At 36.6% G+C, this 17,474-nt stretch overlaps 1 protein-coding gene across 1 annotated transcript; it reads left to right on the forward strand.

Moving 5' to 3' along the window:
* Window positions 1–844: 844 nt before the first annotated feature.
* mrasb (muscle RAS oncogene homolog b) lies at window positions 845–15,386 on the forward strand. Its single transcript, XM_056447952.1, has 6 exons — window positions 845–1,019; window positions 9,069–9,278; window positions 10,478–10,631; window positions 11,511–11,610; window positions 12,188–12,267; window positions 12,365–15,386. The coding sequence occupies exons 2-6, from the start codon at window positions 9,083–9,085 to the stop codon at window positions 12,462–12,464; spliced, it is 630 nt and encodes a 209-aa protein (XP_056303927.1). The 5' UTR covers window positions 845–1,019; window positions 9,069–9,082; the 3' UTR covers window positions 12,465–15,386.
* Window positions 15,387–17,474: the final 2,088 nt, after the last annotated feature.

Raw genomic sequence — 17,474 nt, forward strand, 5'->3', positions numbered from 1 at the left:
AATATAAAAATGTATAAACCTAAAAAGAGTAAATATTTATTATTATTCGATTAAATAATTTGATTAATCACATATAATCAGCATTATTGCTTGTGACAGTATAAATATGAAAAAAAAATATTTCCTGCTAAATTCTTTTCACATTAAACTAATTATTTATAAAATATTATTAATACACACATATTATTAATTAATATGTATAGTAAAATGTCTCAAATTTTTGTTGAAAAGTTGACTTCAACCAATGACCAATTATAGCTAATTATACATTTTTAGCTTTCAGCAATTTTTAGCTGTATAAACATTCATATACTCATCTAAATAGACATGTTTTGTAAGATTAAATAGCTAAAATGCATATATAGAATTGTCCAATAAAATACACAAAAATGTTCGCAAATCTTTTTTCCTTCCCCTCATAAGACATGCTTTATAAAGTAATGCATTTATGCAGTAAAATCAATATAGTTATGTAGTATTATAGCTACACTTCAGATAAATCTGCGCAATAATACGTCTAAAACAAATGTATAAAGTCATAAATTTACAGTCTTAAAAATAAGGAATTGACTCATGCGAGTTGCTTCCAAACCGAGCTCTGCCAAAGGAACGTACCAAATCCGAAAGGAAGAGGGGAGGCCAAGTAACAGTCTTGCACATTTATTCAAAATATTCCACTGTAATTGTCAACCCATCAACTTTTAGTGATTAATTCTCTTTAGAATAAGCACTATCCCAAATATATGTCGTCGAATCTTTTGAATAAGCTCGACATTTGTCATAAAGTTGAGCTCTTTCCCCCCGTCAGCAGTGAAAATCAGTGTAAACTAACAGTGAGCGCTCTCGAGGTGTGAGGAACTGAAAACGGCTCTTCGCGCGGCCCGATAAAAAAGCCACTGCATCCAGTTTGTATAACAAATAGACAGACGTTTCCGCTTGTGTATTTACTCGGTAATGTCGGCAGCAACATCAGTGGAAACGAAACGGACTGTTGGCATATGCTGTCGTCTTGTAAAAAGGTAATAATTTTGAAATATACTCTCCTATGACATTTAACGCATCTATCAACAGCACCCATAAGCAATATCCAGCTCCATATGCTTAACTTATGGCTATTTCTTTAGTATTTATTCTATAAATATGTATGTTTTACCAGTTGAATCGTGTAGTTATGTATTATGCATGAAGATATTAAGTGGTCGTGTTGGTGAATTGCAACATTAAGCAATGCACACCATGTCACCCACATCTCCAAAAGCAGGACACATTGTTTCCTTTTTTTGTTGCCAGGAAGATGCTTTCATTGCAATGTAGCTGCATATCGGAGAACATATAGATGCACATAGCTGAGATAAAGACTAATGGGCAGTGCATTAGCAGCTCAGGCTGACTGACTGATGAAGGAAGGTGGGTGTATTGATATGTGCAGAGCGCCGAGACATGCACTGATTAAACTGTATATATGAGGCAATGCTGTAATACGTCATTTCTGAATCTAAACAGTCAGAATATAGTGGAAAAGAGAGACTGCACTGTTGTACGATGGAAAGTAGCTTCAGGACGGTGCAGTTGTGTTTGCTTTTGCTAAACCGATGACCGATTAATAGACTCATTTATTTATTTTTAGACTTAGCGATAATTGTTTCCAGTTAACATCTATTGTGAAATATATTTGTAAATGGTTTTATGTGTTCAGTTATTTCTATTAATTATTGTGATAATCAGTCGATTAATTACATATTTAGGCAAAGACTCTATAATACACAAGACATGTCACTTTTTGAATTAGGAAAAGTGTAATGGTCAATATTGTGAATAAAGCCCTGCCTTTTAGTACAGGAGCGAATCATCGATCAATATATTGCGATTAAATCACGCCTTCCAGTATACGAGCCAATCATTGATCACTATATACTGACGATACTCCGGGGGAGGGGCTTGGACCAGACCTGAGTTTCAGATTTTGTGTGATTTGGATGTTTGGAAATGAAACTAAAGAGACAGCTTTTGTTTACTTTATTGGTGATTCCTAATATGAAATTCAATCGTAAGCTTGGCAAGCAGTTTTGGAGAATTTGATGTTTCCCGAGAGGTGTTTCAAAGATGGCCGCCGGGTGAAATGACTTGCCTTATGCTGCATTCACACCAGACGCCAAAGAAGCGTCAATCGTGAGTGATTTAAATGTTAAGTCAATGCAAAGATGCAAATAGACATCCTGTGGCATGATACGTGCGAATGAGGCGGTGTGAATGATGCGATTTGCACGAATGAAGCGCTTAGCACTTGTATCGCATGTTTCGCGCAAATCGCTCGAGTCCGAAAATCTAAACTTGAGCAAACATTTGCGCCACGTTAACCAATCAGGGGCTTGCTTTTGTGGGAGGAAGTGATTATGACGTAGCGCCTGTTGTTAGTGTCCTGGGAGAAAATCCTCCTGCCGACACCGACAACAGTTCATCAAACTTGCCTCGGCTCAGTCAGAAGCACCGCTGAAAGCTTCCATCATTCATCATCCAGGTATAGTTTCTGGAGGAGTTGATGAACTCACAGAGCTGGGTGCACCTCAGAATGGATCTAGTGGACTCAGACACGGCTCCAAATGAATCGACGCTGTTTTTCAGCCTCTTTTATAAGACGTTTAAACACAGTTGTGTAGCAACAGTGTGTGAATATAACCTGCTTCTAATGGGAAAAATGAATACATTTTATTTTTTTAAATCACACTTGATGAAAACAGTCTGCAGAAACTCTTTGACATTCTCCCTTTGTACGTGTCATCGGAGGGGGAAAGCTTCACCCATTAGTGACAGTCTCTTGAGGCCCCGTTTACACTAATACGTTTTAGTTTTAAAACAGCACGTTCCACGTCCACAGTGGTGTTTCACCTAGCGATTCTGAACAGCTCTTCATCCACACTATACTTTTGAAAACGTACATGACCACACACACACTCTGGCATGTGCTGCAGCGTATGCGGAGGTCTGAGCTCCTGGCAGTCAGCGGGTGCTTTGAGCACACATTCCCAGGTGAGAGCAGCGCAAGTCGGACAGTTGATGAATAATCTTCCGCTGGATCTCATCATAATCATTCAATCATTTTCTTTTCAGCTTAGTCCCTTTATTAATTCGGGGTCGCCACAGCGGAATGAACCACCAACTTATCCAGCATAGGTTTTACGCAGCGGATGCCCTTCTAGCTGCAACCCATCTCTGGGAAACATCCACACACACACTCACACTCATACACTACGGACAATTTAGGCTACCCAATTCACCTGTACCGCATGTCTTTGGACTGTGGGGGAAACCGGAGCACCCGGAAGAAACCCAAGCAAGCGCAGGGAGAACAAGCAAACTCCACACAGAACCGCCAACTGACCCCCCCGCGGCTCGAACCAGCAACCTTCTATCTGTGAACTATATCTTACTATAGTTGTTAAATGTGAAATTTAAATTAAACATGTCTATATCTAATGACTTTTTGGTCTTTTGAATCTATCACTCGTTCTCAGGTACATGTTTTGGCTGAGCGCAAAGATAAGTTAATATATTAAGTAACCAAGTACATTGATTCTGCACATTTAACTAATTGCTTGCGTTAATTTCATATATTGTATAAACGATTTATATTTTACTATTTCACTATTAATAAAACTGATATTCACCAAAAGAGAAGGTATGTTTCATATTTTTCGAAGAAAATGAAAGAAGGCAGTAATGTTATAGGCTCCGTTTAGTTATAAATATGCATACAGTGAATATGACTGTCATATAAATATGCAGCTACACGACACCTCAACATTTTTGGTGTCTGTTAAGTTGTTAATATCAAAATGAAAATAGGCAGTTCCTTATATCACGTAGTCAGGGAGATGCGAATGACATTATAAAGTACAGTTCTTTTCGAAGATTTACTCGACGTGTCCTCGGGAGTTTGTTTTCCATATCAAATTTGTGAAGTCTGAACTTACAAGGAAAGGATTCAAGACTGAACTTTGTGTGCCTAATATTGAGAAAAATCCCCAATCAGATGTCTGCAACCACGCCTACGTTTTCAGATGTCTCCGTTTCCCCCCATCCACACTGAGATGGAGCAGCAGCGTTTTAAAATGACAGCCTCGTCAGAGTTTTCGGGTCTTGAAAATTCTGGGGTAGCGTGGACTGAAAGCGTAATCATAGCAAAACTTATACGTTTTAAAACTAAAAAGTATTAGTGTAAGCGTGGCTTGAGTCTGCCACTATGCTGCCATGTAGACATTTGTAGCTCCGCCCTCTTTTGAAAAGAGCACAATCTCATTTGAATTTAAAGCGACAGACACAAAAATGGCACAATTTAGATCAAAGCCTAAAAGGGGCAGTTTCAAAGAGTTATAAAACATTATTTGTTTGGTATTTTGAGTTGAAACTTTACATACACTATATAGAGACATTAGAAACTTATTTTACATCTTGTAAAAAGGGGCAAAATAGGTCCTCTTTAATTCCGTTGATTGGCAATAAAACAAATTAATCTGAAAAAAAATTGTTGATTAGACTTTTTAGCGTTAATTCAGCCCTATTCCAAAATACTTTGGTATTTTTTTCATAAGTTTGTACAGAATACTATAATAGTAAAACAGTCCTAAAATCTAAACCTGGTAAATAAAGCCATAATATTTCAGTGTTCAGATGACTCAAATCTGACTTAACAGAACATTGTTCAGAACATCTAATTTTATGTTTTATGATAAATGTGAATAAATGCTGACAATAAATGCTGATGTTGTTATATAATCTGTAGAAACGTAATAGGGAACTCAAAATTAACACCTGTGGCTCCTGGCGACACAATGAGGTCTTAAGAAGCAAAATGATCGATATGTTCTAGAAACAACATTATTAACAGTATTATTAGCATTAATTTACATACACATCAGGAGTGTATATTGTGCTGGTAGCCATTGACTTGCATCAGAAATCAATCGTTTCAGCTAAAAATCATTAATATTGATTTTAAAAAGCCACCTTGATCTCAATATATTTTCATTTTTGTGTGAACTGTCCCTTTAAGAGAGACTTGTAATGTCCGAAATGTCACTAATGGACTCTATATTGGTATAAAGAAGCATTGTGTAAATGGTGGCTTATGCAAACCAGAAGATCTCACTCAGGAAACCCAGTCTAGACCAGACAGTTGGACTGAAACGCTGTGATTTTTTTCAGTGTGATCTCAGCTTGAATCTGCCAACAACGAGAGACTCAGACAGATTGACCACAGTGAGCTAAAACTGTACCCGTAACATTGCGTCAAAGCCTCCGAAATGAATTAAACAATCTCGAAAACACCAACTCAACGTCTTATTTTAGGATCGAGCACCCAAACTGTTGGATGGTTAGCCGTCATTTTTATGTCAGTATTACGTCTCCTCCAGACGCCCTTCCTGAGGACCACAATACCGGGAAGTTCAGGATTTCCTTTCTGAAATCATCAGGCTGTGACTACTTCTGGAGGATCAGTGAACCAGCTGGAGCTGAAACTACAACCTCATGTACTGTACATGGTCGAGATCAGATCTAAATATTCATTTCTTCTGTCTGCAAATACGCAATTAATTATATTATATTTTTACATGCCTTATTTTATGAAAATATTTTACTAAATTGTTAAAAGATAAAATACATTTCATTGATCAATATAAATGTGCATATAAATAAACTATTTTCTTCCACTTCCAAAAATATATAAAATCTATTAAATGAACTGGTTTTATCACCTATCTATGCAATTAATCGACTAATTTTAGTAATTCTTAAATTATTGAATTTATTTTACAATATAATCAAATATTGAAATAAGAAAATTCTGGAATAGTTCAGTCTGTCTGTATGTATTTGTGCATATACTCACCGGCCACTTTATTAGGTACACCTGTCCAACTGCTCTTTAATGCAAATTTCTAATCAGCCAATCACATGGTAGCAACTTAATACATTTAGGAATGTAGACATGGTCAAGGCGATCTGTTGCAGAAAGGTGATTTAAGTGACTTTGAACTTGGCATGCTTGTTGGTGTCAGACGGGCTGGTCTGAGTATTTCAGAAACTGCTGATCTACTGGGATTTTCACAAAGCCATCTCAAGGGTTTACAGAGAATGTTCTGAAAAAGAGAAAATATCCAGTGAGTGTCAGTTCTGTGGGTGCAAATGCCTTGTTGATGTCAGAGGAGAATGGCCAGACTGGTTCGAGCTGATAGAAAGACAACAGAACTCAAATAACCACTCGTTACAACAGAGGTATGCAGAAGAGCATCTCTGAACGCACAACACATCCAACCAGGGGGTGGATGGGCTACAGCAGTAGAAGACCACACCGGGTGCCACTCCTGTCAGCTAAGAACAGGAAACTGAGGCTACAATTCACACAAGCTCACCAAAATTGGACAACAGAAGATTGGAAAAAGTTGCCTGGTCTGATGAGCCCTTTATGACACAGTGAACCCATCTTCTGATGGCTACTTCCAGCAGGATAACGCATCATGTCATATAGTGTAAATCATCTCAGACTGGTTTTTTGAACATGACAATGAGTTCACTGTACTCAAATGGCCTCCACAGTCACCAGAACTCAATCCAATAGAGCACCTTTGGGATGTGGTTGAACGGGAGAATCGTATCATGCATGTCTAGCCAACAAATCGGCAGCAACTGTGTGATACTATCATGTCAATATGGAGCAAAATCTCTAAGGAATATTTCCAGTACCTTGTTGAATCTATGCCACGAAGGATTAAGGCAGTTCTATAGGCAAAATGGGATTGGATTGGACTTTGATAGATAAAATGTTGTATTATTGGTTATTATTGTTTTTCCCCCACTCACAAGTCCTCGATGACATCAGCAGGAAAATGAGGTTGTTTCAGAAACAGAAAGTTGCCATAATATGAAAAATAGAGCTGTGCAACCTCAGTTAAATGTAATCAATTCAAAATGCAAATAAATGTAACGTAAATGGTGTTTATAGTTGTTTGACCCAGAGAGAGAATCTCTGTTCACTTGGCGACCATATCTGAACTCATTGCAACACAAAAATTCATCCAAGAGCTATCAAAATGAATAGGGGAATCTTGAAATCTTGAAAACTGCTTGCTGAACTTATCTTAATTAAATGAGATATTTCAAATCACCAATCAAAATTGTAAATGATTGTAGTTTTGATTATTGTAGTTTTGCAAGCAGTAATTATGTTTAAAACATGTTATTTATTACAGTTACACTGCGCATGCACAAATAATTGGCACTACACTAATTTCCTTTATGGCTGTTTCCGTGGTAACCAGAAGAAGCAGTGGGAATTACTGGAAGAACAGAGACAGAAGACATAATAAACATCAAAAGAGGACACTGGAAGGACACAATATGTGCTGTGATGTCATTTGTCCTGTTAAAATTTTAACATCTGTCCAGGAACAACGGATGAAGAATAGCCTTCTGGCTAATTCTAGTGCATTTTGCAGCAATGCTAATAACTGTACGCTGTCCCTGCCAAACAAACAAATAAATTTAAAATAAATAAATGCAGGCTTATAGTAATCACCAAATGACACGGCTAATCATAATCACCAAGCAAACCAGTTCAGACCCCTCCCCCAAGGAACTCCTTGGCTATAAAGATTGACGATTGACTACTTTGACTCTAAGGCGGGACTTTCTTCACTGAGGTGGCCAGCCATACTGAACGTTCCACACTTTTCCCCATTCACAGTAATGTGAGTCAACTGACAAGACTGTATGTCTTTAGTCTTTTTGTTGAAACAAGTCCAGTCCTTGGTCAGTTCAACCAGTATTAGTTCTGTTTCTGTGAACATTCATATTGTATTGGGATATAAATACTGATACAGCAGTCAATCAATGTTTGAAATCAACTTGATGTTTCAAATTAAGGTTGTAGCAGTTGCATTTTTACGGCAACAGGTGGTGAAAAGCATCCAATAAAAATGTAATGATCAATGAATACTTTTTTTTGAAGAGATTCTTCAAAAACAGCTGATTCAATCTGTAATGAAACATGAACTGTTTATGAGTGAATTCTTGAATCATTCATTTTAAGTGGGATCAAACATATATGGTAACTCCACTGACCGTGCATCTTGTTTTGTAGAGTTTTGTAATATCAATACAATAAAATACCAGTTTTTTTCTGATGAATATTTCAACGAATGCCCTATAAGAAATAAGACCTTCACTGTCTTTCTCACATCTGGGAGAGTTATGGTGTGGAGAAGCCCCAAAGAAGCATACCACCCAAACTTTTGCATGCCCTGAGTGAAGCATGGGGGTGGATCAGTGATGGTTTGGGCTGCAATATGATAACATTCCCTAGGCCCAATACATGATGGGCATGTCAGTACAATGCTAGATGGGTATGTCACTGCCAAGGTCTACTGAACTATTCTGGAGGACCATGTGCAGCCACTGGCTCAAATATTGTATCCTGAAGGCAGTGCTATGTATCAGGATGATAATGCGCCAATACACACAGCAAGACTGGTGACAGAGTGATTTGATGAACATGAAAGTGAAGTTGAATCTTCTATGGCCTGCACAGTCACCAGATTGAAATATTATTGAGCCACTGGGTGTTTTGAAGGAGCGAGTCAGGAAACGTTTTCCTCCACAAGCGTCACATAGTGACCTGGCCACTATTCTGCAAGAACAATGGCTCAAAATCCCTCTGGCCACTGTGCAGGACTTATATCTGTCACTCCCAAGAAGAACTGATGCTCTATTGGCCACAAAATGAGGCACTTTAACCATACTAATGAATTATTCTGGTCTAAAACCAGACGTTTCAGTTTTTATATAAGATATAAATACAAAAAAAACTTTAGTAAACTACTTTTTATTAGCACTTGTGTATTAAGTAGTCAACAGAATTTTAATGATTTCCAACAAAACAATCTTAAATTCGTTTATTTAATGTTTATTAGTTTATTAAATTATAGCTTCAATTATAATATTTATTAAGATAAGAAAATAAATTTCTAATATTATATTTAACATTTTATAGCATTTCCTTGTGTGTTTTGCAGGTGTAGTGGTCTTCATGGCGGCCAGCAGCGTGGTTCCTGGGGACAATCTGCCCGTGTATAAGCTGGTGGTGGTGGGCGACGGTGGCGTGGGCAAGAGCGCACTCACTATCCAGTTTTTCCAGAAGATCTTCGTGCCTGATTACGACCCCACCATTGAGGACTCGTACCTCAAGCACACCGAGATTGACGGCCAGTGGGCCATTCTGGACGGTGAGCAGCGCTAGTCTAGCTAATGCATGAACATTAGTAGATCATGAGGCATGAAGGGTTAGCATGGCATAAATCTCAAAATTGTGAGATAGAATTAACTTTTACAGGAGGAAGAGCAGTTAATATTTACATTTATGCATATATATATATATATATATATATATATATATATATATATATATATATATATATATATATATATATATATATACAGTCAAAATTATTAGCCCTCCTGTGAAATATTTAGATTTTTTTAGAATTTCTTTTGTTTACAATATTATTTAGGTTTATTAGGCACGTGGATTTGCCTATATTGCCTTTAAAAATTGTTTAAAAAAATTTTGAAACTGCATTTATTCCAGACAAACAAAAAGAAATACGAAACACTTGGGGAATATTTGAAAATGAATAAAAATTTAGAAAAGGGCTAATAATAATAATAATAAAAAAAATAAATAAATATATATATATATATATATATACATACATTTGCAATATCACACGAGTAGCAGTGCGATGTGGATCACATTATTGCTATGGTATAAATAAAGCACTACAACATACAAAAGAGAGATTGAGAAAGTCATTTACCTGTTTAATAATGATTTGATCAGCTGTAGTTTGAAATTATGCTGTTTTTCTCTCAGGGCTTATTATGAGGTCTCTGTCGCCATCTTGTGGATGAACATCGTCAACCTGTCTCTCCAAAATGATAGATATTTAAAAATAGGCACTATCCTTATAAATAAACTGCATAGTTGCCATATAAATGACAAAATTCTCGACTAAAAAGCCTCAAAAGTACATTATGTTGTCTAACAGCAGTATTATTTGTCAAACTGAAGAGTGTCCTCTGCTTGTCACTGTATGTGGGTGGAGTAATACACAATGGTAAAAGGTGAAGGGGCTAGAAGAGTGCTGTTTCTGGCAGAAAATCGCACGGCTATCAGCCAACCAGAATCAAGGACTGTTATATATATATATTCAGGAAAAAGTACAAAGTGGATAGTGGATAGTTATAGGATTAGTCAGATATTTACTTTTAATATAAAACAATAAAATATAGATGATTATAGTATAAAAAACATATATTAGTGTAAAATAGATGAGAATAAAATAAGAAAGAAAAGAAAATAGTAAGAACGAAGAAAACACAAATATAATATGTTTTGTACTTGTGTGTGCGTGTGTTTGTGTAGTTCTGGACACGGCGGGACAGGAGGAGTTCAGTGCGATGAGAGAGCAGTACATGAGGACTGGAGACGGTTTCCTCATCGTCTTCTCTGTCACTGATAAAGCCAGCTTTGAACATGTGGACCGTTTCCATCAGCTCATCCTCAGAGTCAAAGACAGGTACGCACACACACACACTGCACACATACTCTCACACACACTGCACACATACTCTCACATAAACACATACACTTGCAAATAAACACACACACACACACACACACATGCAGTCATACTCACACAGTCACGCATTACACACACACACATGTACACACATATACACACCCACAAAAACACTCATGCACACTCACATATAGATACTCAAAAATACAAATACACACACAACCATGCACACACACTCACACATTAAACACAAATACACACACAACTCAAACAGACATGCACACACACTCGCATATAAATACTTAATACAAATTCACACACACAATTACACAAATACACACTCAAACATACAAACACACACATTACAGACTTGCACTCACACACACAAACAGACAAACACTCATGTACATGCAATCACATATAAACACTTAAATATACAAACACACACACACACACACACAAACTTACACACGCAATCACACACATTCAAACACAAAACACATATGAATTCACATATTACACTCACTCTCTCAAAGCGCTTGCACACACACACACACACACACACACACACACACACACACACACACACACACACACTTAAACAGATATACACACACAATCACATATGATGCAAATGCACACACAATCACATATGAACACTCAAACATGCAAACACACACACACAGATACACACGCAATCACGCACACGCAATCACGCACACTAAACACATATGAATTCACATATTACACTAACTCTCGCAAAATGCACACACACACACACACTTGCACACACACATGCAATCATGCTCACTCAAAAAAAAAACACAGACACACACCACTGATGTTCAGCAGGTTTACTGTGTGTTTGTGCTGCAGAGAGTCGTTTCCTATGGTTCTGGTGGCCAATAAAGTGGACCTGGTGCATTTACGCAAGATCACAAGTGAGCAGGGTCGAGAGATGGCCTCCAAACACAGCGTGAGTCAAACACTTCAGCCTGTCACAGTGGACACTGGACAGCGAAAACGTTACCAGATATCATGATGTTATTGGGTAATATTGTTTGTCCAACCCACAAGGCCTTGATGACATCAGCAGGAAAGTGATTTACCACTTGATTAACTATTGGAAACCTTTTCTTTATATTATACATTTCATTACAGATATTTATTTATTATATAGTATATTTTTTATTATTGACTATTGTTTTTAATTTGATTGTTTTTGAATAATGCAAACAAATAAACAGTACTGCAACTATTACAGTTAAATTTTCCATTCTAATTTTAATATTTACATTATTACATTATTATTTTACTGTTTTTCTATTTAAAATAATTACAAATTTTATTATAAAATTTTTTAACTTTTATTTTAAAAAGTTGTATTATTATATTTTTATTGTACTTTTTCAAAATAATTAGTAATACAGGTAATTTGTTCACATTAAGAGCAACGATGATTATACTTTACATCTGTTTTAAATATTGTGCGTCACATTTACTATTAATCATATTTGCTATCATAATTTTTTTATATTATGTCTTCAACACAGATCACGTATATCGAGACGAGTGCGAAAGATCCACCAATGAATGTAGACAAAGCCTTTCACGAGCTGGTCAGAGTCATACGGTGAGTCCGGTCTTATTACTGCAGCCCCTACGTATGCTACAAACCATTAGCATTAGCATTTCCACTCATCCCAAAAGTTTTCGATCTCCGCTTCCAGTCAGCAGATCCCGGAACGGGGCCTGAAGAAAAAGCGGAAAGGCAAATGGCGAGCGGACAGACCTTCGGCTTCCCAGAGGCTGCACTGCGTCTTACTGTGAGCGCAAACCCTCTATCTCTGGGCGTCAACGCCGCGATGACCACATCCTGACTGTTAAAACATACACACACAAACACACACCATAATATCCAGGAAGTAGAGAAAACACAGCCTGAGCGTTCCACTAATTTACGACATTTTTTCAAAATTCGAAAAAAAAAGTGGATTTTCAGGCCGTTTTAGTTGGATTTTCTTGATCCGTCAGGATTCTTGCGCTGTTCACTCTCGTATCCTCTCAGAGAACAATTCAGAGATACACTTTCTGAGGCCTTGTTTTGTATAGTGTTTCTATATATTTATTGTGCCGATTTCTATATTGTTACGTGATTGTTAATTCAGCGAAAAAGGCTTCGGAATAATCTGTATGGATCAGAAATGCACAACTGGTATATATACACACACACACACACACACACATCTGTATATAGATTTAGAAGAGTTTGGAAAAGGGGGCGAAGCAAATTTTGGTTACCATAGATACTACATTGTTATGATTATGCATTACAATATATTTCTAAAATGACGCTAAAAGCTACGAATCAAATAAAAACTTTTGATCCATTTTGGCTATTCGTTTAGACAACGTTTTAGTTAACATTGTTAACGCTAGTTAATAGCATAGTCTGTAAAAGATATGGATGTGGTATCCGTGACGTCACCCATAGGTTTCTAAAGAACGCAAAAGAAGCAGGTAGGAGTGACCACCCGTCACCATTTTGTTCGTGCATCATCGCACTGATCGGGGGATACCAAACATGGGCAAAGAGACAGAGCGTAAGCGGAGCTATAGACGCCTGCTAGCATTTTGCTTAGACATGCTTTTCTTTGGGAGAAACGCTTAATACTTCATTACCTGCGACTCGTTTGTGTTCTGATCACATGTGCTTGGTTGTACACTATATCAATAAAGTGTTTAGTCTTTTAAAAACACTGTTGCAACACATCGAGCCATTAAACATTGTTCTCATGACATTTTTGTTCAGGAGGAAACACAAATTACTTCCAAACACTAAAAATATAGTCAGCGTTATTAAATGCAAGACTATTTATGAAATCCAGGCATAACACTGTATGAGAACGTTTCAGTTCTATAGCCTACAGCTAATCAATCTTTTAGATTCTGGAGTGCATTACAGATCTAAAGAAAATTCTAAATGATCTTGAATAGAACAAATACATTTATAGATATGATATATAAGTATATAATTTCACGCACCTGGGAAATGGAGGCCATGTAATTGGTTTGTGAGCACAATTAAGTGCACACAGCATGCCATATTAAATAATAATTGTAGGAAATAATCCCAAAAGGCAATTGACTGTGTAAAGCCACTTAAAACAAAACAAAAATAAGAGGTATATTCAGCATGTAATCAGCCGGAATCACATGACGGCGACCAGCAAGACCTACAGTAGCTGTCACTCAAGTGGCCACGCCCTTAATTATGCAGACTTAATATAACTGAATAAAAACTAAACAGATGAGTTACAGAAAAATTCACTCCACTCACAGTTGTCATGAAGGGTAATATTAGCTGTAAACACCAAAACCATTTTTTGTACCAGGCTGTAAACATGTTTTTATTAGCTGTAAAATTGGCCAATTTAGCATTGCAGTCAGTGGACATTATGGAGTCAGCCCCCAAAGGAGAGTCGATTAATACTTCCGTATTGGCTTCACGAGGGAGAGCGGAAGGTTGCCGCTTAGTTGATAGCTAACGCTATATTGTAAAAACTGTGACTTTATTCGCAAGTGTATTACGTGTTCACTTTACAGTCATGAGTGTGTACTCTACAGCCAAAAAACAATGGAGACTAAAAGACTATTTACAAAAGCATATAGTGTTTCTTTACAAAATGACAACGCCACCTACTGGCGTGGTGTAAATAATACACAATTATTCGTTATTTTCGCTGAATGTATTTACAAACATTTGTGTTTGTAAACCATTTTTGTGTTTAACTATTTGTTTGTTTTGTTTTACTATTTTTTTTACTTAACTAAAAACAATCTTTTCTCTCTCGATTTTCTGCTTATAAACAAATGGGTAACTATGGTAACCCGGATTGCATTTTCTGCCACTTAACCAAACCCTCGGTTTCTGAACATATCTATAAACGCTTTCAGAAGGATTGATGACGTTACTTAAGCTCAAATTGACGATATTTAATGTTATTAATCAGGATCTGTTAGTTGATCATAGATCAGGACCATCACACTGAAAGTTTTGTACATTTAATGCCTGAATTACGTTGCCATAAAACTGAGTTGATCAGTAATTGCACAAAAAATAATGTTACAGTGTTACATTGTCTCCGATGCTTCTGTTATACAGTTACAATGTAACCTTCTACATTGTGACATCATAGAACGTTTTGATCTTGTGTTGTCGTTTTGTTTTTTCTCGTCTTGAATGCATCGTCACTTTACTTTGAATGTGTTTTGGCTTGTTTTGAAGTTTTCATCGATGTTTTGAATGTATCGTTTGTTGCTCTATTCGCCAGTTTTGCTTTTTGATGTTTCGAAAAGGTCCAGCTTCAGTGTTTAGCATATTAAAAGGAACATCGTCCAAGTAGCCGGTTCAGGCTGCCTACTTCGTTTTGTGGTTGTGATTTTCTTACAGTATGTGTTACTTTAATCTTACGAAAGCAGATCTGTTTTGTTTTAAAAACTGGACGTCCTTCTGACATTTCTGACTTTGTTTGGAAAAACTTGGTGCAAATTTTGTGGTTCAGTCATTACTGGATTTCTTTTTTAAAATAATTTATTATACAAATTCTATGTATTCTGTGACCATGTTTGTATGAAGATGATTAAGGCCAAAAACTTCTCTGAAAAAGAAGGGAATTTTTGCATCAAGAATATTGTAAGAATTTGTAAAATGGAATATAAACATATTATAATAAAAATCAAATAAATCAATTTTGTGACTGTTATTTTCATTTTATTCAAATAAAAATAATTTAGTGGTTCAATATACAACATTCTAAGCATCTAGAATCAATGGTCTAGAACTCCAACCACCTCCAGCTCACACCTGCTTAAATAGTTTCTAGTAGTTTTCAACACCTTGATAAGTAGGATCTATATTTGATATAGGGTTGGAGCAAAACTGTCCAGAGTTGTGGCCCTCCAGGAATTAAATTTGAGACCTTTGATCTAGAACATTGTTTCTCAACACTGTTCCTGGTGGACCACCAACACTACATGTTTTGGATGTCATCTTTGTCTGTCACACCCAATACAGGTCTTTCAGTCTCTGCTGATGATCTGAATCAGGTGTGTTTGGTTAAGGAGACATGGAAAATGTGATCTAACTGATCTAGAAACAACCTAGCTAACCTTGTGGTAATGCCCTAGCAACTGCATAACAGCGTCATATCAACTTCCTAACAACCACTCAAAATTCCACAGCAACTCCCTAGCAACCACCTTCTACAGTTAGTAGGAGCACCCGAACAACACACATTTGAATACTTACAACCACCCCAAATACCATAACAACAACCCAAATCAATCAATCAATCTTGCAACCACTATGAATACTATCAACTTCACACATCCAGATTCCCTGCTGAAAAAAAAGGCTGGTTGGCTGGTTTTTAGCTGGGTGACCAGCCTAGTTTTAGAGGGGTTTTGGCCATTTCCAGGCTGGTTTTCAGCCATTTCCAGCCTGGTCTCTACTAGTCAGGCTAGAAAATGTCCAGCTAAAACCAGCTTAACCAGCCTGGTTTAAGTTGACATAGCTGGTTTTAGCTGGTCATCTCCCAGCCTGACCAGGCTGGAAATGGCACGAAACCAGCCTGGAAATGGACAAAACCCCTCTAAAACCAGGCAGGTCGACCAGCTAAAACCAGCCAACCAACCCAGGCTGGTTAAGCTGTTTTTTTAGCAGGGTTAATAATCGTTATTCAAGTTACTGACTGTAACTTAACCTATAAATGATAAAATACAACAACAGAAAATGTACCTTAGCTTCGTTCATAGCGCCACAGCGTTTGCTCATGTTATGCCTTTCCGTCCACACGATGGCGCTGATGACCAGGAAACACCATTTATTTCTACAAGCAAGAATGTTTTGTCTTCTCTTCTCAGCGAGCAATAATGACGACTGGTAACGTCTATTTTGATGAATATAAAAGATTAACCTCAGTTTTGTTGACTGGATCTGCTGCGGACACACAATAATTCAGGTACAGTTTCATTAACGTTTCGTGAATCTTATTCTTAAAGCTGAACAGCATAATAAATATCAAAGTAATTATTTCATATTATGAACATTATAATCAATAAATAAAACATTAGGCCCACATTAAGCGTTTCTACTGAAATACTTAAATTTACGACGAAAGAACAACGAAAAACAGCCTATTCAAAGACGTTTATCTAGTGTGAGAGTAAATGAATCCTCATATGAAAAAAAACCTAAATGATATTAAATATTATAGTGTTTTGAACTATAGTAAAGTGCTTGAATGTTCATAGTAATTCAATAGTAACACAACACTCAGTGTAGGCCTTGTAAACAAATGACCAAATAGTGTAGTTTTCTAAACTATAGGCTATATACTATATTGCACAGATTACTGTAGTACAAACTACATTTTGGTACAGTATTTAGGCCTGTCACAATATCTGTTTTTTGTTGTGCGATATATTCCACCAAAATATATTGTGATAAACGATATTATTGTAATTTTAAGACCATTTTATGCCACTCACTATATAATGCCACAATGAAAACATAATAGCATCATAATGCAAGTAACACTGTTCAAAGTACACATAATTCATTCTAAAGAGTTTTTCATTTAATTATAGTCATTTAACAGTTTAATATTAAGGCATTGAAATCAGAATGTTAGAACATTTATCCTAAACAAATAAATAATAAATGTTAACAAAAAAGTGCAAAGTAAAAGGGAACAGAGGCTGTGATATCCGCTAGCAGATCTATTTTCAGCTGTCAGACACCCACATGAAAATATACTAAAGTAATTAATAGTAAAT

The sequence above is a fragment of the Danio aesculapii genome, chromosome 22 (genome assembly GCF_903798145.1).
Source record: "Danio aesculapii chromosome 22, fDanAes4.1, whole genome shotgun sequence".
Taxonomy (NCBI): Eukaryota; Metazoa; Chordata; class Actinopteri; order Cypriniformes; family Danionidae; genus Danio; species Danio aesculapii.